Source organism: Molossus molossus, unplaced genomic scaffold (genome assembly GCF_014108415.1).
Source record: "Molossus molossus isolate mMolMol1 unplaced genomic scaffold, mMolMol1.p scaffold_m16_p_1, whole genome shotgun sequence".
NCBI lineage: Eukaryota > Metazoa > Chordata > Mammalia > Chiroptera > Molossidae > Molossus > Molossus molossus.
In genome coordinates this window covers 64,802,054-64,827,561 of record NW_023425344.1, presented here as the reverse complement: position 1 = coordinate 64,827,561, position 25,508 = coordinate 64,802,054, and the positions used below count along the sequence as shown (strand labels likewise).

Genomic DNA, 25,508 nt, shown 5'->3' with positions numbered 1-25,508 from the left:
ATTGGAACAAATAGGTTAACCAAAAAAGCTTAAAAAAAAAAATCAGAGAAATGAGATTTCCATGGGAAGAGAAGCACTGGTATATTTGTTTGCGTCCAGAAGATTACACGCATGCTGAAGATTGTGTGCATGCCCGGGGCTGGGTACGTGCTCAGGAAAGAATTAGGAGTCCCTGGTCTCTCACCTCTGGCTGGTTTTGTGGCTCTGCACAAGCAAGAACTGAGACCTAAGGCAGAATTGTTAGCTGCCTGGCTGAGTGTTAAAGGTTTGCCTTGACATGCACACAGAGCCCCTGGGTAAAAAGTGGAAGACTTACTGGCTCTAGGCCTTTAAGAAAAACCTTGCCAATCATTAGCTCACAACTAAAAAAACCAAGTAGAAACTTGAGTGAACACATATGGCAAGAAATATAGGCTTTATAAAATTAGTCCAGAAAAGTCACTAAACAGGCAAACAACAACAAATCCTGAGAGGGAAAGACTCTCATCCAGAGTATTTACATTATTTATTTATTCATTTATTTTTGGTAAGTGCCCCTTAGCAGGAACCGAACCCAGGACTCTCTAGTCCGCAGGCCGATGCTCCAACCGCTGAGCCAAACCGGCCAGGGCCAGAGTATTCACATTATATAAAATGTCCAGTTTTCAACCAAAATATTTATAAGACATGCAAAGAATAAAAAATATGGCCCATATAACAGAAAAAAGGAGAGATTCCAAGGAAGCCCAGACATGGTATTCACCAGACAAAGACTTTAAATAAGATTTTTTTAATGTGTTCTAATAACTAAAGGAAATCATATTTAAAGAAACCAAAGAAAAGTAAGAACGATCTTACCAAACAGAGACTATCAATCAAGAGATAGAAAGCATAAAAAGGAACCAGTAAATTGTCTGGAGATGAAAACTACAATAACTAAAAGAAAAAAAAAAATCATTAAAAGGATCAACAGCAGATTTGAACAGGCAGAAGAAGGAATATCTGAAGATATGTCAACCAAGGCTATTCAATCTGAGAACAGGCAAAAGAATGAAGAAAAATGAACTGAGCCTCAGAGACCTGTGGGACACCATTAAGTATATCAGCATATGCATAATGGTAGTCTCAAGAAGAAGAGTAAAATGAGAATTCAACAGAAAGAATATTTTATTTTTATTTATTATTTTTTTAATGTTTTTTCCCTTATTGATTTTAGACAGAGAGGAAGGGAGAAGGGGAGAGAGATGTGCCCTGACCGGGAATTGAACCAGAGACCTTTTGGTGCATGGGTCGATGCTCAACCACTGAGCCACACCAGCCAGGCCAGAAAGAATATTTTAAAATATAGTTGCTGGGTGCGGCCAGTGTGGCTCAGTGGTTGAGCGTCAACCCATGCACCAAGAGGTCGCTGGTTCAATTCCCAGTCAGGGCACATGCCCAGGTTGTGAGCCTGATCCCCAGTGGGGATTATGCGGGAGGCGGCCAGTCGATGTTCTCTCTCACTGATGTTTCTATCTCTCTCTCCCTCTCACTTCCTCTTTCTCTAAAATCAGTAAAGGCAAAAAAAATTTTTTAAACAGTTCCTAGGATCATCACAATTTAATGTAAATCATGAATCTACACCTCCAAGAAGATCAGCAAATTCCAAGCAAGGTAAATTCTAAAAGGTCCACACCTAGAACCATCATTGTCAAACTGTCTTAAACCAAAAACAAAGAGAGAACCTTGAAAGCCCAAGAAAGAAGCAGCTTGTGTACAAGGATCCTCAATGAACAGCTGGTTTCTCTTCAGTTCTCATCGCCAGAGACAAAATCCAAAATGCTGAAAGAAATACTCTTAAGTTAGAATTCTATTTCCAGCATGCCCATGCTTCAAAAATGGAGGAGAAATACAGATAATCCTAGATAAACAAACAAAAATGAAAAACAAAAGAGAGAGAGAATTTTTCACTGGCAAATCTGCTCTATAAGAAACACCAAACTTCAGGGCATTTGCAAGAAAGAGAAGACCTTCAGGAAAGAAAATAATTCTCTTACACAGATGAAAATACTACGGTTCCCGTTTGATCCTCGTGTTTTTACTATGCACTGTGAAGTGTGGATTAGAAATCAATACCTTACAGGTTTCAGACAGAAACAATAATGCAGACAAAATGAATAGAAAAGTTGATCTATTACTAAAAGCAGTGATTTATTTAAAAATTAATGGGTTCATCAGGTTAATGGTATATTAGCTGAAATCTCAAAATACATTTTTACATGTTTCTGACTGATTTACAATCTGGGCTCCAATCTCTTAAAACTGGTTGCTACCATCAACTAGGCTTCTAAACTTGTTTCCTAATTTGAGAGCCCCAATTTCCCTAAGAATCTTCTTAGGTATTAATTTGATTCACATACCCCAAATACAACAGTATAGGCTAATGCAAGCGTCAATCATCTTTGCTTTGGCTTGAACTATATTGATTTGGTGTGTCAACTTGGTTTATATCATGTTGCTGACAGCTTGAACGAGAAATCTCTGACAAACACATACAGGGAAACGACTTAGATTTTAGTGAGCAAATGTAGATTCTACATAAAATACTTAAAACCTGAGATTTGGGGGATGAAACGATGACAAAGGTATCTGACAATGCAGATTTCTACTGAAACAACTGTTAACTGAGAAGCGGTCAGAGTATAAGCCTGACCTGGGGTGAGGCCACGCTTTGGCTTAAAGCAACACCTAGGCAAGATGGACACTGAGTAGCATTCAAATCCAATTTTGAGTAGGAATGATGTTACACCTATCTATCTATATCCTGCATACTTCTGTGATGATTCAAAACATATTTTAACCAAGCATCTGCCATGTGCGAGGTCTGGTGCTGGATCAGTGAGGCTCAAAGGTTAGTATTTATACAGATTACCTGGAGAGCCTGTCAGAAGGCAGGTACTGGGTGGGGCACAGGATCCGACACTGCTGGTCAGCTCCCGAGGAAGCCAGCAACCGAGCAGCAGCTCTGGCCTCGCCTGGAAGCTTCACGATTTAGGACCCACGCGGGCCTTCGGAATCAGAACCGGCATTTTAACCTCAGGGTGATTCTGTGTTCGAGTTTGAGGAACGCCGTGTCACGTGAAAATATTTCACTTAGGGCTTCTAAATTAAGTTTCTCCAAAAGGCTGTGAGATGGGACCTAACCTTTTTCACATGAGAAAACTGAGGCTCAGAGAGGTTAAACCTTTGCTCAGAACCACCAGGTGAGAGGTGACCAGGGTGGAATTCGCTGCTTCATCTTCTTACTCCAAATCACGTTCTTGTCCCACTACATTGCAGCTGTTGGGCTTAAACTGTAGTGATAATAAGTAAACTTGATGTTCTGAGTAAGAAACTAAATACGAGACGACAATCTATTGGATTATCATCAATTATTGCAGAGTTGTGAAAGAAAAAAGACTGCATGAAATTAATGGTATTATCCAGCCACCTTTCCCATTTCAGTAATCTCTGAATGTGGCATCCTGGTTTCAGTGCATGGAGCAGGGAATCTGATGAGGAGACTGGTGTCGCTGAATGGCTGTCAACACTCACCACTGTGTGCTGTGTTTGAAGACAAGTCGACTTAGTTCTATTTACTATGTGCCCTCAGGACGGCACGCTGTCCAGCGTCGGCAGCCTCTATTACCTAGGACTCTGCCAGTACTTTGGGAACATGGGGCTTGTTCCCATCCCTGGAATATTAACATTCAAAGCATCACTGCTTCCCGTCAGAGCTGTGAACTGTGGGGCATTTAATGAATTGTAAAGTGACATCCCCAAGGCCTCCAAGGAGGGTCTGTGGACAGCAATGCCACAGTCTACCTGCCACAATTACAGAGTGAGTGTCAACGTCCAGGAGATGGAGAAATCTACCGGGGAGGCTTTGCTTTGATCTAGTCTCCAGGATAATAAATGGCAAGAGTATCTTGTAAAGGGAGTTTTTCAATTTTTACAGCCATTTAAGACAGTCTAACTTGGTAGTTGTGATGAAGTGTGTCACTATTTTCCCTTTTTATTTCCTCCTTTCTGTCATTCTCTTCCTTAGAATGCTAATGAGAAACATGAAGCCCAAATAATGAGGTCAGAGTGATTATAATCACCACCTTATTCTGAAGAGTCTAAGCAGATTCAGGAGTCTCACTGTGCTATATGGTCCAGGAATTCCCCTGCTCAGATAATTTTAGACAGGCTGAACTTAAATACTATTTTAGGCATTTTTTTCTTCATACACATTGGATAAGAATTCAATTTTCCTTTAAAGGTAGCTCAAAACTTTAAAGTACACTTATGTACACACATATAGTATATATTTAGTATATAGCATATAGTTAGTATATATATTATATATATACACACATATATAGCAGCATTCTATGAAATGTAGTTTCAATTTGTATTTTTTACAAAGAATAACCTTGTACATGTCGTTTTGCAAGTGTGTGGGTATCTGTAAGATCATAGTGATATCTGACAAATGACAGTCCAGGAAACACCAGGTTATCATAATATAGAAAACTTCCTTGTGCCCCTTTATAGCCAATTGCTTACCCCCACCTCCCAGCTATGGCAGCCACTGATCTGCGTTTCGTCACTAAGCTCTTCCTTTGCTAGAATGTATATGAATGAAATTATACAGTGTGAAATCTTTTGTGTCTAGGCATTGTTGACTTAGCAAAATACTTTTTTTTAAAATCCTTACCCAAGGATACTTTTCCATTTATCTTCAGATAGAGTGGGAAGGGGGAAGAAAAGGGAGGGGGGAGATACACACATATACAGAGAGAGGGAAAGAGAGAGAAACATAGATATGAAAGAGACACATGGATTGGCTGCCTCCCGCATGACCCCCATCAAGGCCAGGGATGAACCACAACTGAGGTATGTGCCCTTGACTGGAATCAAACCCGAGACTCATTGGTCCATAGTCTGACCCTCTGACCACTGAGCCAAACTGGCCAGGGCTGTATACTTCTGACATTTGTCTGTGTTGTTGCATGGATTGGTAGGTCATTCTTTTTATTGCTGAGTAGTGTTCAATTCTATGGATGCGCCACGGAATTTTATGACCCGAACAAATGGAAACAACAGATGAGATGACTTTGCTACTCCATTTTTCCCCCTACCCCTTTTAAAAACCTATTTATCTACATGTGCACCTATTCCTTGCACATATTATCACTATACTTAGAGAGCGTCACTTTTCTCATGGGCATCAGGTTTTCAGGGGCAACAAGAGGCACAGGACTCCCCCTGGAATGGTGCTCCCGCTGCCCTAGCAAACTCAGAGCTCCAGGCTCTGCTCTCCCAGCAGCTTCGCCTTCTTCTGTTGACAGTATTGGCCAGGGGCAGGGGAGGGTGGACTAGGTGATATTTACAAGATGTCTTCTAAGACAGCAACGATAAGAGATGAAATACAAAGACAAAAAAAATAAAAAAAATCATCTGACGTCTGCGAAGATGGTGGCAGCATAGTATTGAATCTCTCCAGATCTCCAGATAAAAAGACAGCAACTAGTTAGCAAATCTCAATTCGTGGAAAACATTCACGACAAAACTAGGTGACAAGGTATCCTCCAAACCCTCAAAAAGAAATTGCTGGAGACAAATCCCCATTGTCACAAGACGAGAGGAAGTAGCAGGACGCAATAATGAGACAGAGAACAGAAAATCCCCAATATAGGTATTTGCTGCAAAATGCAAAGAGCTAATGTAAGAACTGCAGGTGAAAATGGGAGGGAGCTGCCTAGTGCAATAGAGGCCATCTACAGGCAAGGCGGGAAGAATTAGTCATCCAGCGCCTCTGAGCGCTCATCACTGACCAGCCCCAGCTCCCTTGCAGACAGAGCTCTACAGGGAGGAACACTCTTGGGAGGGGAATCAAAACCAAGCAGGAAGAATTAGGACAATAGAGATAACAGAAAGGGAAAGTTAATTAAAGCCAAGGATTGTAACTAAGCCAGTACACCTTAGAAGGCAAACTGCCATATTTTGTAGTACAGTGTGAAAAACAAGGTTTGGCTCTGAGGTCAGAGGACCTAATTTGACCCTAACCAGATCTTTAACCCAGGCCTGGCTCATGACAACATGCACTGGAGAAATTCACCGAGTTATAAGGCCCCTCCAAATGTTGATCCCTTTAATTCTAGAGTATCCAAGCCACATTTCACTGTGTTAATATCAACACAATCTCAGCAGAAAAGTGGTTAAATATTAAGAAGCTGTTTCACTTGTTCAAATTTCATAAAAGTGTTTCACTTGTTCAAATTTCAACCATCATAACAAATTCTGCCAGTGTTTTCCTTAAAGGAAAAGGTTAACTTAGTTCATTTCTGAGAACCTGTCTGCCAGATACTCAAGTCTGAATGATGATAGTTTGTCCATTGTTCTTTCAAGTCCGCATGAAGTACCATGGAAAAGCAGTTGGTATAGCTCTCAACTCAAATAATCACACAAATGCATTTCCTTGAACCAATTATTGTATTACCTTAAAAACAGCATATGAAAGAAGTATTTTATGCATAGACCTCATTTCTCCACCGTTTAAAAGATGTGCTCTCAAGGGTGGAGATTTAGTACAGTTAATATTTTTACTAACAAAAACATTCTTAAGTAAAATTGGCATTTTTTCCTGTTGCCAGTGCATGGCAGTAGGAGATGTAATAATGTTAGTGGAGTTTGGTACCACTTGATTCATAATAAAGTGCCAGTTTTGGGGGTTATTTTTACCCATCATGGCTTTTGTACCATCAGTGCAAATGTTGACAGAGTGAATGGGCAAATAAAAAATCTTAGTATAACATCTTAGTATTTTTATGAAGATATATTTTAACTCAGGGACCTCCTGAATGCATCGTAGGGGCCCCCAGGACCCTATTTTGAGAACTACTAGGCTAGATAGATAACAATGTAAGAATCAGTGATGATCACTAAAGGCATGGTTACATACCGACTAAGACTAAACAAGAACTAAAAGGAAGAGAATATAGTATCTAATAGGTATATGTAGGTATAGTGTAAATATAAAAAAGAGAAAGAAAAATTAGAAGAGCATATATATAAAGTTTTTAATGGTTGCAATAATCATACTGGTGTTAGTAGTACCACCAGTTGTTATTCTGAGACTATGATGTGTTTGGTGAGAGAGAGAGAGCAAATTAGAATATTTATCAGATATTCTAATTCTGTACTTTCCAGTGTCTTTGAGAACCAGGATTCATATCTGGAAGAAAGGAGAAGAAACACTAGCAGAGAAAAGAATAAATACTAGTCATGATTTTGCATTGGAAGTACAGTGTGAACTTGTGAGGCAGTTTGCCTTTAATACATGTGTGCATGTATGTATATCGTGCATGTAATAAGTATATCTATGGGTATGTATTTATATCTACTAGCTCTGGCCACTGAAAGGCCTAGAAATTACCAAACCAGTAGCAATGAGCATCCTTGGTACCTAGATTTTGGTCTTACAATATCATTTCCCATTAAAGAAAACTTAAAAAAATTGGACTCTTTTGAAATTGGTTGATACCAGGTTTTGGGCAGGAAACATGAGTCTGGGAAATTTTGAAATACTAAACAGAAAAGAAGCTACCCAAAACTATTGGTTATGTCAAAAGGACTCAGAAGGCAACCTGAAGGGGCTTCCTCTGGCCAAAGATAGAAACCAATAATTATAAATAATTACAAAGAACAATAATTACAATGCATTGATCCATGAAATAGATTTGAATACATGAGTTCATAATTATATTTTTAAAGTAGTGTTAATAATAATATTTATATTATAAATATTGGAAGAAGAAAAAGAAGGATGAGGAAGAGAACTAATTGTTAGAGAATGTTAAGAAGCCACAGCATGGATGGATCTGGAGAGTATTGTGCTAAGTGAAATAAACCAATCAGAGAAAGACAAATACCATATGATCTCACTTATATGTAGAATCTAATGAACAAAATAATTTAACAATCAAAATAGAAACAGAAGCATAGATACATAGAACAGACTGACAGCTATCAGAGGGGCCGGGGCAGGATGAAAAAGGTAAAGGAATTAAGCAAAACATACACACACACACACACACACACACACACACACACACACTTAGACACAGACAACAGAATGGTGATTACCAAAGGGAAAGGGGGTGGAGGGTGGAGGAGGACAAAGTGGGGATAAATGGGGACAGAAAGAGACTTTACTTCGGGTGACGGGTGCATGATGCAGTATGCAGATGACGTTCTGTTCAGCTACACACTGAAACCTGTATGGTTTTCTTAAACTATGTCACCCCAATAAATTCAATGTAAAAAACCTATTTCATTATAGGGATAATAAAGAAAAAGACTCAAGCAGTATTTATCCTGCCTGCTATTTATGAAAGTTACCACTGGGTCACTAAGTAGTAAATGAGAAAAAGAGGTTTTATTAAAAAAAAACAAAAGTGTCCCAATTATTAAGTTAAAAAATCATGATGCTACAACATGGATGAACACTGCAGATATTACACTAAGTAAAATAAACCAGACACCAAAAGACAAATACTGTGTGATTCCACTTATATGAGGTTTCTAAAGTAATAAAATTCAGAGAGACAGGAAGTAGAATGGGGTTGCCAGAAGATGAGAGGAGAGAAGAGTTACGTTTAATGGACACAGAGTTTCAGTTTTGCAAGATGAGAAGAGTCATAGAGACAGATAGTGGTGACCGTTGCCTGGCAATATGCACGTATCTGGTGCTACTGAATCGTGCACCTGAAGATGGCTGAGATGGTAAATTTTATGTTATGTGTGTTTTATCACAATTTTTTAAATTGGAAAAAAATTAAAGAATTAGGATATCACCATTTTCAACATCCAGTGAATTCATAGTTTTAAGAATTACACTGAGATCACACAAAATAGAGAGAACCAAATGTTATATAACGTTATCCATAGCCTTGCTAAGAATATCAGACATGAAACTGACCCAGGTCCTAAATGATAGAAAATAGAGGGCAGAGGGATTTGTTCAACTGCATTATGACTATGCGACCAGCAGAATTCAGACTGTGGGAAACTGTACAGGTCAGACATCCCGATTTTTCAACAAATAAATTGTAGGGATCCTGCATATTAAAAGAGACTTAAAAATACATCAAATAAAAGAATAGTAAAGGGTCAATATAATGTCTAGGAAAGGCCATATGTGGGATAAAACTACAAAAACATGCAAGGAAGTAATTGATGTCAGTGTCTGGGTGGAAAGAGGGCAGGAGTCGTGAGGAAGAGGGGCAGTGAGATGGGCCCAGGGCACGGGAAGGGCTCGGGGATGCCTGGAAAAGTTTCATTTTTTGATCTTGTGATTTCCAGTGTGTCTATCTTATAATAATTTATTAAGGGAAGTTGTGTGTGTGTGTGTGTGTGTGTGTGAGTTTGCGTGTGTGTGGGGGGGTAGTTTTCTGTATCACGTTTATATTTTTATTTTATAATAAGAAAAGGTTTTAAGAAAATAAGTAATTAAAGTATCTTTTAAGCTTTTATAGCCTCAAATTCTATATTTCCTGATGTCTGCTAAGTTCTTCAGACAGAAATTAAGTTTTCTGGACCGCCTATCTTATTGCAAAATATTTGATGTTCAAATTTATATTGACCTCGATATTTGACAAAAGAAATTAAGCTGAGTTGATGTAGATGAACACCTAAAGGCATTCTCTCTCTCATAAGATACAGAGGAATGGCAATCTTAGCAGTTCTGAAAAAGGAACAGTCTCAGGGAGATCTTTTGTTCTAGACTAAACTCAGAATGAAACTGAAAATAATTATTCTTTCTCCTTCCCTCTTCTCTATTCAATTCTTAAGTGTTCAATTAGGCCAATCGGCAGAGAACGCAGGTGCTATGGCGCAGGGAAGGAGGGCGCCCCCCCGTGAGGCCTGCTGAGATCAACAGAAGGAGCAGTTCACTACAGAGAGGAACGGGAGGCATTCTGTAATTCAGAAAGTAAGATCTCTTCACGCTTCAACCCACAGGTAAATAAATGGCATTGTCTCATAGAGGATCATATTTCTCTACCTCTTAAAATCCGTTAAATACGCCAAAATTAATAAAAATGTATTACCTTAAAATAGTAACTTTTGAAGTCTCTGAAAATTACATTGGACTCCAAAAGTGAACTTGAATTTTATAGTTCCTGCCTAATATTTTACAGATGACTTATAGAAGTTCCATTCGTTCTTACAAGGTTACTGAGGAATCATTTAGTAAATTATTATGTTTAGTAAACTTTAAAAAAAAAAAAAATACCTGACTCCCAAAGAGATGATCTTTTTCATTTGAAAAACTTGAGTTAACAAATGGAATTACCATGAATTCACTTATTTCCCTAGTTTGCTCAATAGGTTCAGGGCAATCAAGAAACAGTGGTTATTTTTTTGATGAGGTTATAAGATAATCATTTACTTACCCTCCATGATAGTCAAAGGATCTTCCACTTTGGGGCGCAGGATGTTAGGCCCAAAGACAGTGGCCAAGTTCTGCACACTCATTTTGTTAACTCCTGAATAGGACTGTACTTCATCCAAGAATCTGTTGGGTGTAAGAATGTAAACAAAACACAATGAGGTCACTTTGTCAGCAGAATAAAATGAGTCATTAGAAAATATTTATAAACTGGAGTTTGTTAGCCCTAGCGGGTTTGGCTCAGCAATTAGAGCATTGGCCCGAGGACCAAAGAGTCGTGGGTTCAGTTCCGGTCAAGGGCACGTGCCTCCATTGCAGTTTGGTCCCTGGCCCTGGTGCGGGAGGCAAGCAATAGAGGTGTCTCTCTCACATCAATGTTTCTCTCTCCCTCTCTCCCACTCTATCTGAAGATACATGAAAACATATCCTCAGGTGAGGATTAGAAAACAAACAAGAAAAATCTGGAGTATGTTAAGTGATGATTATGCAGATAAAATTATTTAGAAATTCAAACATCTCTTTATCAAGTGTGGAGAAAATATACTGCAATTGATAAGGAATCAAACGTGAGGGATTCTATCAGATATCACCTCTAGCCTGGCTTGACTTGGCTTCCTCTGTCAGTCACAGAAACAAGTGTTTGAATAATACCAATACTGACTTGAGATCGAAGAATATAAATTCCCTTCTAACCCCTTAATAGAACAATGCATATTCAATTTGAGAATTATGAATCTGGAACAACCCCTTAATTTCAGAGGAAGAGAAGCAACTTCATGCAGTAATTTGGGGGCTTTAAGTCATAGTCTGTTAAAAAATGAGATCAAGCCCTGGCCGGTTTGGCTCAGCGGTTAAAGCGTCGGCCTGCGGTACAGAGAGACCCAGGTTTGGTTCCCGCTAAGGGCACGTACTTCGGTTGCAGTTTGTCCCCGGCCCTGGTTGGTCGTGTGGGTGGCAGCCACTCAATGTGTCCCTTCACGTCGATGTTTCTCTCTCTCTCTCCCTTCCTCTCTCTCCCTCCCACTCTATCTGTACAAAAAATGGAAAAATATCCTCGGGTGAGGATAAAAAAATAAAAAAAAAAATGAGATCAAACATGGTTTAAACTAAAACTTTAGTTCTACTGACATGAGAAATTACAAGCACAAATTGTTTCGATGCATTAGGTGCTAAAGAATCAGAGGCATGAAGTGGCCTTTTCCCTGAATGATTTTAGTGGGAAGGGTGGGTTTTGCACTCTTTCAGCATTTTTTTCATTCCTTATCCCTTCTTCATTTCTGCAAGACCTTCTGTTCTTTCATGGCTTACTGATTGTGCTGATAAGACAAAAAATGATGAAAAATAAAAACTAACATATTTTATATGTTATTTAAGATATTTAATTATGTGTCAGTCATTGTGCTAACTTATTAAAAATTCTCACAGCGTCTCTGTGAGGTAAATACTATTATTGTCTCCATTTTACAGATGAGACCCACAAGGCCCCAGAGGGGTAAAACATCTTTCTAAGGACACACTGTTTATAAGTGGAAGAGCTGAGATTTGAACCCAGGTGTTCTGACTCTAGAGCTGGTACTCTTAATTATGACACCACGACTTTTTCAAAAGGTGCCTCTTTCCACATGTTCATTACTGTTATACAGACTAAACTGCAGCAAAACTAAAGGACAAAAAGCCAAACTACCATTTCTTATTTGAAATAGCTGAAATTAAAAATCTGTTTAAATGTTTCAAGAGAAGTTACGTTTTCCATTGTGAAGATAAAGACTTGCAACATGGTTCTCAAGGAAGCCTTTTTCCTTTTTACTTAAAGAGAATTTAGCCTTTTTATTATGCAGTACAATAGCTTGAATTAGTTAGAAATCTTGGGATGGCAGCCTTGCATGTTAATGAGTCTATGATATCAGTGAAACTACTTTTTGCTTTTTCCAAATCTGAAACCTAAGGTATTGTTAGCTTCTGAAACATAAAAAAAGTTATAGCAGGAGGTTTTGGAATTCCTACTCAGTTACAGTGACCATAAACTCCATAGTGTTTCACAATTATTTTAAACTTCATATTTCCTAGTCTGCTAAACATTTATTGAACCATGAAACAAAAGACATACATAAATGATGTACTATAGGGAATAAACATTTTGAAATTTATTTTGAAATGGACTGTAAAACTATCATTTAAGATACTCCGCGGTCGTGTCGATCATCGATCCCTTTATTTAAATTTCATGTTTCAAAAAAATTTTTTTTAGGGAGAGGAAAAGAGAGAAAGAGACATCAGTGTGAAAGAGAAACATCCATCAGTTACCTCCCATATGGGCCGTGCCTAAGGATTGAATCTGCAACCTGGGTTTGTGACTAGGAATGGAACCTGTCACCTTTCGGTGTATGGGATGATGCTCCGACCAACTGAGCCACACCAGTCAGGGCAACATGTTTGGCTTTTTAAGCAGGAGCACAGACATGGCACCTCCCATCCCGGGCTTTAAGTTAAAAATGGTCACTGAGAGAGCTTCACTAGGCACAACTATTTTTCTAACAGAACTGAATTGAAAATGTCCTTTCAATGAGTCTTCAGGTGGGAGAGGAAGAAAAAGGAAACATTTAGTGAGCATTTACTACATATGCATTAATTAGTGGAGGGAGGCACAGGGGGGACATCTGTAATAGAGTCAACAATAAAAAATATATGTACATATATTTCCATTAAGAAAAACTATATATATAACTTAACTTTTAAAACAACTGTGCGAGATGTGTGTTTTTACTATCATTAACCTACTAGGACTCTTAGACTCAAAGAGAATAGGAAATTGCATAAATATACACAAGTAGGCAGTTAGTGGTAGAATCAGGCCCCCCATGCAAATCCATCTCATGCTTAAGAGCATGTTCCTCCTCTCAAACAAGAGTACATGATGCACGTACAAACACCTCTGACCAGTTCAAAGCAACATCTCTTTACTATGTAGAGCTAAGAGAGACTTCGGAAACAACAAATTACAAAATCATGCAATTTTAATGCTCAAATAAACCTTTGACATCACTTTGTCAATCCTCTTAATTTTACAAAGGCCAACATCCCAGTTCAGAGCAGTAAAATGATTTTATTCACTGTCAAACATAAATTAGTGTCAGGCTAAATATAGTCTAGTTTAGGACAATTCTTACCTGCAAATATACTTGAGGAGGTTATAATTGACCACCGGCAAACTCTTCACCTGCTTTGCTAATTCTTTAACACCCTGAGTATAAAGAAGAAGAGAATAAACATTATCTTTCTAAGTGCTGGTCTTGGAATTAAAGCAAATGAGAAATGGACATACAGTGCTGGTTTAAAAAATAATAATTTCACACATTATCAGTGAACGACTGTGCCCTGAAAACTCGCTACCATCACTGAGAGGATTTTAGAAATATTTTCAAAGATGTGAAAAGATTTCAAATATTTCCATAAGTACTATTTGTGGAGATACAGATTTAAGTAAAGCCCTTTTAAGATGTTAAACATTTGTTCACATTTGCCTGAAAGGGGATAGATAGCCTCACTCATTATACATTTTTTTGGGAGGGGGAAGCTGAGTAGCCTTGATGTAGTGAGAATCCTTCCCATTTTCAGCATGTCCCAAAACACAAACACACATCTACAGACAAATAAGTCTGTCAACACTGTCATGTCTAGGCTACATCGTTTGGGATGGGATGGAGGGTTAGAAGGCCAGATCTTTCTGAAATTTCACAAAGGGAATAAATACTTTGTTTCTTCTCATTGTAGAACTTCCTCTAAAATATACATGGTCCCAGACAAGCTAATAGATGATGTAATCTCATTTTTTCTTTTCCTTGTAATGGGCCAGACAGTAAGTATTTTGAGCTTTCTGGGACATCTGGTCTCTGCCTCAAATATTCACCTCTCCTGCTGTAGTGGAAAAGCATCCACAGACATCATATAACAAACAGGCAGCGATTCTGACAAGAGTGCCAAGAAAAGCCAACAGGGAAAACAATAGTTGCGTCAACAAATGGTGGTGAAATAACTGGATATCACATACCAGGGAATGATATTGGACCTGTTCCTCACACCATAAATAAAAATTAACTAAAAATGGAGCATACACCTAAATGTAAGAGCTAAAGTTATAGAAGTCTTAGAAGAAAATAATGGGCCTAAATCTTTGTGGTCTTGGGTTAAACAAAACCTTCTTAGATATGCAAGTAAAAGCACAAGTGACAACCCAGCTGGTGTGGCTCTGTGGACTGAGTGTTGTCTCATCGACTGGGAGGTCCAGGTTTAATTCCCAGTCAGGGCACATGCCTAGGTTTTGTGCCCAATCCCCAGTAGGGGGCATGTAGGAGGCAGCTGATTGATGTTTCTCTCTCTCCCTCTCTAAAAAATAAATAAATAAATAAAAACATATGTTTAAGAAAAGCACACGTGACCAAAAAAACATAAATTAGACTTTATCAAAAGTAAAATAAAAACTTTTGTGTTTCAAAGGACATCCATCAAGAAAATGAAGAGACCATCCATAGAATGGGAGACAATATTTTCAAATCATACATCTGATAAGGAACATGTATCTAAACTATATAAAGAACTCTTACATCTTAATAAGATAAATAACCCAAATAAAATGAAAAAATGATCTGAATATGATGTTTCTCCAAAGAAAATACACCCATAGCCAATTAAGTACATGAAAAGATGTTTAAAATCATTAGCCCTCAGGGAAATGCAACAAATACCTCAATGATATATACCATTTCACACACATTAGAATGGCTATGATAAAAAAGAGAGATAACAAGTGTTGGCAACAATGTAGAGAAATTGGAACCTGCACACACTGGAATTTTAAATGGTGGAGCCTCTTCAGAAAACAGTGTTACATACGGCCCAGCAATTCTACCTCCCAGATACAGACCCAAGATAAATGAAAACACATGTTCAGAGCAGCATTATTAATAATAGCCAAACAGAGGAAATAACACACATGTCCTGAAACTGACAAATGGATAATGGAACATTATTTGGAAATAAAAGGAATAAAATACTGATACATGATACAATGTGGACAAACCTTGAAAGCTGTGGAAGAAGCCAGTCACAAAAAAAAAAAAAAACATATTGAATGATGTCATTTACATGAAATGTCAGGAATAGGCAAATTTATAGAGATAGAGAGTGGATCAGTAGTTGCCAAGAGCTGGGGAAGGAGAGCGTGGGGAAGAGGTATGAGGTTTGCTACGGGGTGATAAAATGGGCTAAATATTCTACAGTGAGATTTTGGTGATAGTTGCACAACTCTGTGAATATACTGAAAAGCTCTGAACTATAAACTTCAAATGGGTGATCGTATAATATCAGAACTGTATCTCAGTACAGCGATTTTTACAAAGACGTGCGGTAGGCAGGGTTTCTTAGGAGTCACTGTTTAAATTAGGCGATTAAAGAGGCACACACTTATAAAGGAAACACAAATAAGTCCTCCACTTTGTTCGCAGACTGTTTGGCATCACAATGAACTTTTGGGGGAAAATAGTGGCAAGGAGTGCTAATTTCACTTATTCAGCCACATTTTTATTTATTTTTTAATGCAAGAGGGGATTAAAATGGGACCCGAATTTTGTGTGTCGAGCCTAAATGTGTGACACCGACACACAGAATAGTGGAACACCATCCAGGCACAGGGCAAAGGAAAGTTTACAAATGAAAGACAGAACCCTGACAAAACCCTCCAACAAAAGATTTCCTAGAAATAAATGTGCAAGGACTTACTGCTTCCTCCTCCTTGCTGAGCAGTTTGGCACAGGACAGGAAATCTTCATACTTCGCGTAGGGAATGACAGGCTCTGGAAGCTCCCGGAGATAGAGTTTGAGAAGCGACGCCACCGTGTGCACGTCCGTGTTGCTGTGGACACACAAGTGTGAAGATCATCTCTGGACTGACCCTTAGAGCTTGGCATTTCTTTTTCAAATCGGATACATATCTAAGTGTCAGAATTCTATATGCATTGGCCACTGAGCCCCCCCGTCCAGCCTTGAAGAAGCGCGCGCTTAGGTGATGCCCACGCCCCGCGGCCGCGGGTGGAAAGGACCGGGACTCGGAAGGAGGCGCAATTCTCCGTGTGGTTTGAACACATTGGAAAGTCCAGCATTTTGCTTTTCTGTGTATTGGATGTTAAGCAGAAGTGTTAACCTGTGAAAACAATGGATATATACCAGACTTTAAATAAAATAGAATATAATTGACAAAAAATAACAAATCTACATGTGTATTCAGTGTCAAAATTAATGACTTCTGAATCTTAACTGTATTTTTCAAAATATGCCACTCATTTTTGAGAAGACCTTGGTGACTGGTTATGGGCGCCTGAAGCTTGGTGTGACATACCACAGCTCTGCAAGCAGAGCTCACTCTGAAAATGATTGATTCTCAGAATGACTGACTGTCTAATATGCCAAGATAGTTGGGGACCCTTGGAGTCTTTTAGAAAGAGAAGGAAAGTGCTACAAAAATAAACAATGAAAATTTAGCATGACCTCTGTGTAACATGCAGAACTTATTTTTATTCTCTGCTGAATATCTGAGTGGCAGGATAATTTACTGGAGTATTATTTTATATGTTGTTCTTTGTTTTTCTTTATTCCCTGTTAATCCATGAAGATGGCTGACAGGAAGATAGAAAGAGGTGGGGTTGTCTTTTTTGTTGTTGTTGTTGTTGTTGTTTTGGTTTGGGGTTTTATTTGGAGGGAGGGGCACAGGAACATGGGGAGGAGAGATGAGCAAGGAGTAAAATGATCGATTGATTCCCACAAAGAGGAAAGATGGTGGTGAACAAGGTCAGGGATTCCGTAAGTGATGAGAACATACACCCACTCCCAGACCACACTGCAGGAAATGGCAAGTTCCCGGAGGGATATATCTCGACAAGCTGGAATACAGGCCCTGGAATTTCCTGCCTCAGTGGATCTCTTGCCCCAAGAGTACATGAAAGCAGAGTTGACTTCGCCAAACTACATGGGATGGGCAATGAGCCTTTCAGGTCTCGGTTGGGGACTCATGGTTGATTTCATCAGATATTTCCCATACACCCATTCTGTATTAGCTGTTATAGAAAACACAGTGGCTAGGACCCCAAGGAGTTAAAGGAAAGTATTATCCTTTCATTGATTTTAGAGAGAGAGGAAGGGAGAGGGAGAGAGAAATAGAAGCATTGATGAGAGAGAACATCGACTGGCCTGCATGCTCACCACTGGGGATGTGGCCCACAACCTGGGCATGGTGCCCTGACAGGAATCAAATCAGTGGTCCATGGGTCGATGCTCAACCACTGAGCCACACCTGTCAGGCAAGGAAAGTATTCTACCTGCTTATAATTTATAACCTAGTGGGGGCAGCAGAGAGTAAGCAGATAATGATATGAGTACATATCACAAAACGTGGTGAGTGGTAATAAAGAGAAGTATCGAATCCTATCTAATTTCATGAGGACTAATCTAGAGGTTGTTTCTCTGAGGAAATGATGTTTGGGCCATGATCTGAAGTGTGTGTAAGAATTAACGAAGTGAGAACTGAAGAACAGAAGGAAGCCTTCCTGATTAATGCAAAGCAGATAAACAAAGCCCAAAGTGGGAGGGAGCATCCTGTCCTTGAGGAGCTGATAAAAGGCAAGGGAGACCAGACCTCAGAGTGGGACTAGATGAGGTGTGAGCAGCGGCAGGCAGAGCCCTCATGGACCATGGGACTTCACCTACTCAGAATTAGACAGGGCAAGGACTGAGGGTTTCCATTTTCACACTGAAGTCAGTTACAAAAGGCATGCTGTCAATCATTTTGCAGATATTAAAATAATAGAGACCCTGGCCGGTTTGGCTCAGGTTGGAGCGTCGGCTTGCGGACCAGAGAGTCCCCGGTTCGGTTCCCGCTAGGGGCATGTACCAAAAATAAATAAATAAATGAAATGAAATAATAGAGGTGATCTGATAGGGCCTGCCATAACTAACTAATTTAAGTCTTCTCACAATTAAATATTTTTTTCTCTTAAAATTCTAAACTGATAAGCAATGTAGAAGTCATCTCAAAGGCTAGTAAAGAAAATAAAAATCACGTCTCCGGGATGTTTGAAAATTATGACCAAGCTCATTAATTCCTAAAAGCACTTTCAAAAAAATTAAAAAAAAAAAATAGACCTAAAATAATTTCAATGTTAAGACGAGAAAAATACTACTGTTTTTCCCTGGCAAACATGCATATCAAAACCCTTCTGTATTTCTTGTGCTATGTTGAAAAGTACCTAACCCCTGAAGGTGCAGTCGTCAGTAGTAACAAAACCACAAACTAGGAAGGACAAGCAGTTCAACCAAGTATTAAAAATAAACTATTTCCACCTTTGGATTCAACTCGAATCCAATCTCCTCTAATCCAACCCAATTTATGACTGTGTTGGGTTGTATAGCCTTTAAAGTCAATGCCAATGTTGTTAAGTTATAGGGAGATACAGAGAGAAATATAAATATAAAATAAGTTTAATTTCAATATATGGAGTATATTATGTATAATTGTATGACCACATAGAGTATATAACCTATTTATGATATAAAGACAATAAATAAGGCAACAATAATTAATAACAAATATATATTTAACAAGAAGTCTGTTTAACTACTTATTACATGGACTCTCCCCAAGCGCACTGTTTTTAAGGTAACTTGCTTTTTTATTTTTATTTTTTCATGTTTTTCACTGCCTTTGATCTGGTTTTTATTCAAAATTAGCTGTTCAAAGTGATTTGACCTTTATGGAATAAACAAATTAAGTTAATGTGCAGGCTTCTTTTCTTCTGTGTTGGGTTTCTTTTCTAGGGGCTGCTGCTCGGCTGCTGGGATCTTGGTAGCTACCACCTTTTTATTTCCTGTACAGTCGTCCCTCGCCACTTTGTGCTTCGACTTTCGTGGCTTCACTCTATCGCGGTTCTTCTCAAATACAGTCATTAAAAAGATGATAGAGACAGTGAAAATGACACAGTGCGCACTCGGTTGTCTGAGTCAATTATACACCCCTGTATTACAATTACAATTAAAATTACTGTAGGCCTATGTATTCGAGCACCCCAGGAATCCTTCAATGCCAGGTGCAACCGCTAGAGTCTGGAACCGATTAACCGCGAGGGACAACTGTATTTGCTTCTAATGAAGTCGTGTTATTGCACTAATGACATTTGAACACTAGATGGCGCAAGTGCAAAGTTAGAGTAATCGAGATGGTGTAAAAATTGTGAAGGATGAAAGGCTGCAGAATCATTCTTCATCCACCAGCAATGTTCTTAGTTCCAAAGCTGCAGTAATTTTCCAGGAATAGAAATATCTGAGCTATGAATCAAGGTAAGAGATGTGGGCTGGGATGATTATATTATCCCTTCCCTAAAGTGATATGTTACATTTGCTTTTTAGTATTATAGTTATACATACCTGCTGTTATATAGAAACAATGAAGAAAAATTACATCTTTTTTTTTTTTTACTAGCAAATGTTATTAAATTTTTGCTTAAAGGATAAAACTTAAATTTATGACTCTTTTGGGGGCTTTATTAAGCTTAGATTATTTTGTAGGCAAAGAGACTCCTACATTTTCCTGGAATTCTCATTTTGGGCTCTGTCCTCACCCACCGAATGTTAGAAGACAATCACTTCTGGACAGACTCCAACACATTTATTCGCCAGTTCTGATTCACCTCTAGAGCCTCACAGCGCATCTGCGCTGATTGCCAGTATGCTACCTACTACAATAAGAAGTCTGGGGTTTCTCCAAACAAAAGCCCCTTGGCACATCCACTCCACAACACAGCAACCTTCAGCTTGACAGCTCTCACTGAAAACCCATTACTTTGCCTAATTAATATTTGCTTATAGCCAATTAGGTAAATACCAATTAAGATGACTTCGATATTGTCTGTTTAGAATTTTAAGAGGAAAATATTTATTTAATTATGAAAAGAATACAATTAATTAGATAAGACAGCTCCTATCAGATCACCTCTATTATTTTAACATCTGCTATTGTGTGTTAATTGCCCAGTATACCTGGAAAAACTTGCTATTTTGTCTCAGAGTAATCTATCTCAGTCTTCACAGAGTGAGGTGACCACATTGTGGCAAATGCTGGTGCACATGTAGAATGAAAACCCCTAAACCTGGTTAACAGTAGTACTAACAGCAGCAGTAGTACACACCTGTGCGCATCTCTTTCTGCATCAGGCCTTGGTAGTTGTTCACTGAGTGGGTTCTGTTAGTAGCCCTATTTAGGGCACTTGAACAGGAAACTGCACATATATGAAATTCTTTTTGGCTAATTACTGGTATATGCAGATTTTCAATGTAATAATACACTTTTAGTAGAAATTCAAAACGATGTTAATGTAAAATAATTATATAAACCTCAGGTCTCTTTCACTTACTGGGCAGTACAATCTATTTTCAGAAGTTAAGATAAATAATCATGTACATTCTATTCAGTGACAGCAAAGAGGCAGAGAGGCCCAGGGATCCCAAGTAAAGGACCGGAAGATGCTCTGCAGCAGATGTCCCTTAATTGATCAACATATGGGTTTTGTTTACATCTTATATTGTGCTTGTACTTCTGAATTCTATAGTGCTTTTTATTACACTTAAAGGAAGGATTCTGTGAGACTTCCCACAACTGACCTAGTTTTAAACTCTCAGAGGTCTTCCTTTGGTCATTCTGAGATTATTCTAGAAATCATGACTTCACCAAACAGTTTACGAACATTTATGGTGTGTACCGCCCATACCACATCCTAGGTGAAGCAGAGCAACAGCAGAGACCTTTCTTATCCCTCTTGGGCTTATATCTCTAACTGATTGCAACAACACGTTTCCAATCCATTTCTCATTTGTTCAACTTCTTAACATTTTCTGAGCATTCTAGCTGCTAAGTCCCTGCCAGGTGCGTGATCTTAAGAATATTTTTATCCTCCCTGAATTCGTCTGCGTTATTTATCATCAACGCTCAATAGAGGCCTCTTACTAATCTGAGCAGGGATAAAGGAGTCTGATGACAATCCCTCCTTGCTCATCCTCTAAGCCCACCCCTCCTTCTCTGATAAACAGACTCACACACACAGATGAGTCCAAATGCCACAGTAATTACAAGTATAATACTACACAGGAAGAAATCGTAAAACTTTTAAGCCTCAAAATTAGAAATAAAAATTCTCACTCTGGATTCTATGCACAGAACACAATCTAATCCATTGATTTAAATGAACAGAATGGATTTCAAATGCATCCACACGGAAAGTTATTAAAGGTATCATGAACTTATCTGCAACGCACACAGTGAGATAACCTGAAGTTCACCTGGAATTAAGAAAAAATAATGTCATATCCACAGAATTCCATGAATGAAAGACTGAAAACAACAGCACTACTGGGATGAAGACGGCCACCGAATTCTTAGAACAACTCATGCTCTGCCTACTGAGTTTAGCAAGACATCAAAGAGCAAATCCGAAGGTAGTAAATAATTCCAAACTAAACTAACTGTCTACAAAAAAAGCCTGGTTCTGTTCAAACTCAGTTCCTTCTGTATCTGCCAAGACTGGTACACGTTTTGGCAGTGAAACATGAATAGAGTTAAGCTGTCATGGCTTATTGTACAATTATGTGAGTGTCATCACTGAAGTATATATAACACCTAAAGACAGTATTACCTCTGGGCAAAGTCCTGGGCTATGCTGAATTAATGATTGTCTGAAACCAGTCTTCTGGTTTAGAAGTAATAGTGGCAGAGAACCGCATGATGGACTTAATTGTCCCTCACCAAGTTCAGACCTTGGTGTCCTAGCCTTTGAGGTGATGGTATTAGGAGATGGGGCCTTTGGGAGGTAATTAGATTTAGATGAGGTTTTGAGGGTGGGGCCCTCACTTGATGGGATTAGTGCCCTTATTAGAAGAGACGCTAGAGAGCTTGCTGCCTTCATGCATACGCAACCAGGGAAGGCTACGTGGGCACACTGGTGAGGAGGCGGCCACCTACAAGCCGGGAAGAAAGCCCTTACCAGAACCCAATCACGTTGGCACTCTGATCTCAGTCCATTCTCCAGAACGGTGAAAAAATAGATTTCTGTTGTTTGAGACACCCAGGGCATGATATTTTGTTATGGCAGCCCGAGGTAATTAATAGAACCCTCAAATAGGCATTTGATGATTTTCACCTTTAAAACCAATCATGGTACTGTTAGAGCAGTGGTTCTCAATCTGTGGATCGCGACCCTTTTGGGGGTCGAACTACCCTTTCACAGGGGTCGCCTAAGACCATCAGAAAACACACATTTCCGATGGTCTTAGGAGCCGAGACACCGCTATCTGTCTCCAGGCTGGTCCGCCCACATGCAGATATGCCCACAGACAACATGAGGACTGTGTTAAAGGGTCACGGCATTAGGAAGGTTGAGAACCACTGTGTTAGAGTATTAGGTAATAAAATGCTAGCAGAAAGACAGAAATATGCTTTCAGATCATGTGGATTTATAGAAATATTGTCAGATAGATCAATGTGATATAGAAGAAACTGATTCTAAACCCTGGTTGTACATGGGAAGTTCTTCAAAATACAGATAATGAGGTCCTGTATATTCTCATATATAATAAGTCTGGGCTGAAGCCTGGACACTGAGATTTTTTAAAAGCTCCTTGAATGACTTTTATGTGCTGCCAAGGTTGAGAAGCACCAATATAAGAACATGTATTTTAGGAGGAAAACTTCCAACAAAGGAAAACAGTCCCAGTATGTAATGTAACGAAAGTAAATGTGGCCACTCTACCATCCACTGGAGCAACTAGTTACACACTTGGCTTCCTAATGTTCCCCAATAGAACAGTAGTGGAAGGAATGCTGTTCATGCTTAAACCTTTCCTGCTTCCATAATTACTTATGTTTATAGATGGACGTGTGTATGGACTTCGCCCTTATAGTGCTAGCTGATTACCTAAATGTAACCCAAGATACCATACACATGAACATGTGCACACACACACACACACACACGTACACACACACACACACCTGTACGTGTATAAGATACTCAAAGTAACAAAATATCCTGTTGTGTATGTGTAGAAGAGATTACTTTAAGCATCTGAGTTTTGTGATTCCAAATAACAGACCCTCAAAAAGAAAGTGGCTACATTTGCAAACAGGAAAAAAAAATTCAGGGATATTTGTCCATTTGCTCCTTCTGGCAATTATTTCCCATGGGGATGCCTCTCATTTCATTATTTTTCAATGCCTCATTTGTCCTTCCCTTCCACCCCTTTGCCTTCTCCTCTGGCCATCATTCCTTACCAATCAGCTCTCAAGCCTTTTCCTTTACCGCATCTTGGTGTTCTTTTCCTGGACTCTACACACAGCCCCTGGGCAAACCCGTGAGTTCAATGATCGCTTTTCCACAATGACCACAACGTATACCTCTCTCCACCAGACCTGTTCATTGATTTCTTCAATGTTCCATATACTTTGAACTCTATATAAACAAAGCTGGATAACAACAAAGAAATCCTTGCAGCAAAATTATTCCTTCTTTACTGTAGTCTCAACCATGAATGATATCAGCATTCCCATTAACAAGCAAGACACCTGGAAGTAAACCTGAATTTTCCTGTTCTGAGACCCTAAATGTATCAGTGATCAGTGATTCTCATACTGAGCTGCACACTGGAATCACCTGGGAAGCTTTAAAAAATACTAATGACTGGAGCCTACATTTTCTGATGTGCTACCTCCTGAATCCATTCCCTCTTCAGTAGTCTTCCTGACACTGCTCAACTTCAAGTTTGGATGACTCACGTCCATGAACATAACAGCATACCAGCTGGTCTGTTACAAGCCTGTCTTCTTACCCCCAACCCTCTGAACGTGCCCACATGGGTTGTTATCACCCATAACAATAAATGTAAATAACAAAATGCCTGTTACACAGACTTTGAATACCGTGTTTAAATGCAAAGGGAAAATGTTTAAACATATATAGATAAATATACATTGCACAGAAACACATATACTTATTTTATAGACTGGTCTTTTGACTTGTCACTTAGTTTGGGTTAGTATGTTGGAGAGCATCGATTCAGTTTATAAATAGCCATACTCTAACTTATCTTAGTAAGTTAAAAATTTAAATTAAATATTTTTTTCATTATAGTACCAAGATTTCTTCATCAGAGAGAAAAGGCTAATGAGATTCAGACACTTACAAAGCTTGATGTAGACTATTCGGGAAAGTTTCCCTGAAACAGTATTACGTCAATATAATTCTATTTTAACAGGCTACCTTGTACAGACGTATGCACACAATTTCAATAGCAACAACAAAAACTAATTAAAACCTTAAGTGTTGTCAGTTATAAAATTAATCAACATGGCTATTAAACTTAGTTAATATGTCCCGCCAAGTCTAGTGATTTTGGACCCAAGGTTCAATGTCATATCCAAATTTAACTTAGAAGGAACATTCAAATGCACATGATACATTCTTGTACTATAAATTACATTAATGTTTTCTAAACTCCAAGTTATAAAAAAAAACCTCCATAAATTCCTCCCATAAAAATTAACTCTGAAGTCAATGAAGCCACGGGGATTTTCCTTTTAAACTAAGATACTATTCATATCAATAATGTATATAATTACTTAGAATAAGAATTGACATAAGGAATTGGCTGAATTTCCCAATGATAAACAGTTTATAGATAGCCTGTTTGCCAACCAGAGATTCTATTGTATATGTGTGTGTGTATCCACATACCATATATACACATATCACACACACACACATACTACATACATATGTATTTTTTGTTCTTTGTAGAATTTTTTAAAAACATAGCCAATAAGTTCTATGGTATGAAGAAAATAAACCCAGGCTCTCCTTGACTGTCTCTGTACATTAGGTTTGTTCTCTCTTCAGTGTTAGCAGAATTTATTTACACTTGCTTCAGGACAAAGCTCAAACGTCGCAGGTTCCGCCAAGTATCTATAGTTGCCACTGAACAAAGT

General features: G+C 38.7%; 1 protein-coding gene across 5 annotated transcripts in view; it reads right to left on the bottom strand.

Moving 5' to 3' along the window:
* ARHGAP24 (Rho GTPase activating protein 24) overlaps positions 1-25,508 on the bottom strand; it is a 485,703-nt gene that overhangs the window by 9,700 nt on the left and 450,495 nt on the right. For all 5 annotated transcript variants that reach the window (XM_036253181.1, XM_036260479.1, XM_036239579.1 and 2 more), the window contains 3 exons: positions 16,211-16,343; positions 13,603-13,676; positions 10,440-10,561 (listed from right to left, as the gene is read on the bottom strand). In XM_036253181.1, coding sequence (XP_036109074.1) covers positions 10,440-10,561; positions 13,603-13,676; positions 16,211-16,343 — 329 coding nt within the window. The remainder of the gene's footprint in view (positions 1-10,439; positions 10,562-13,602; positions 13,677-16,210; positions 16,344-25,508) is intronic.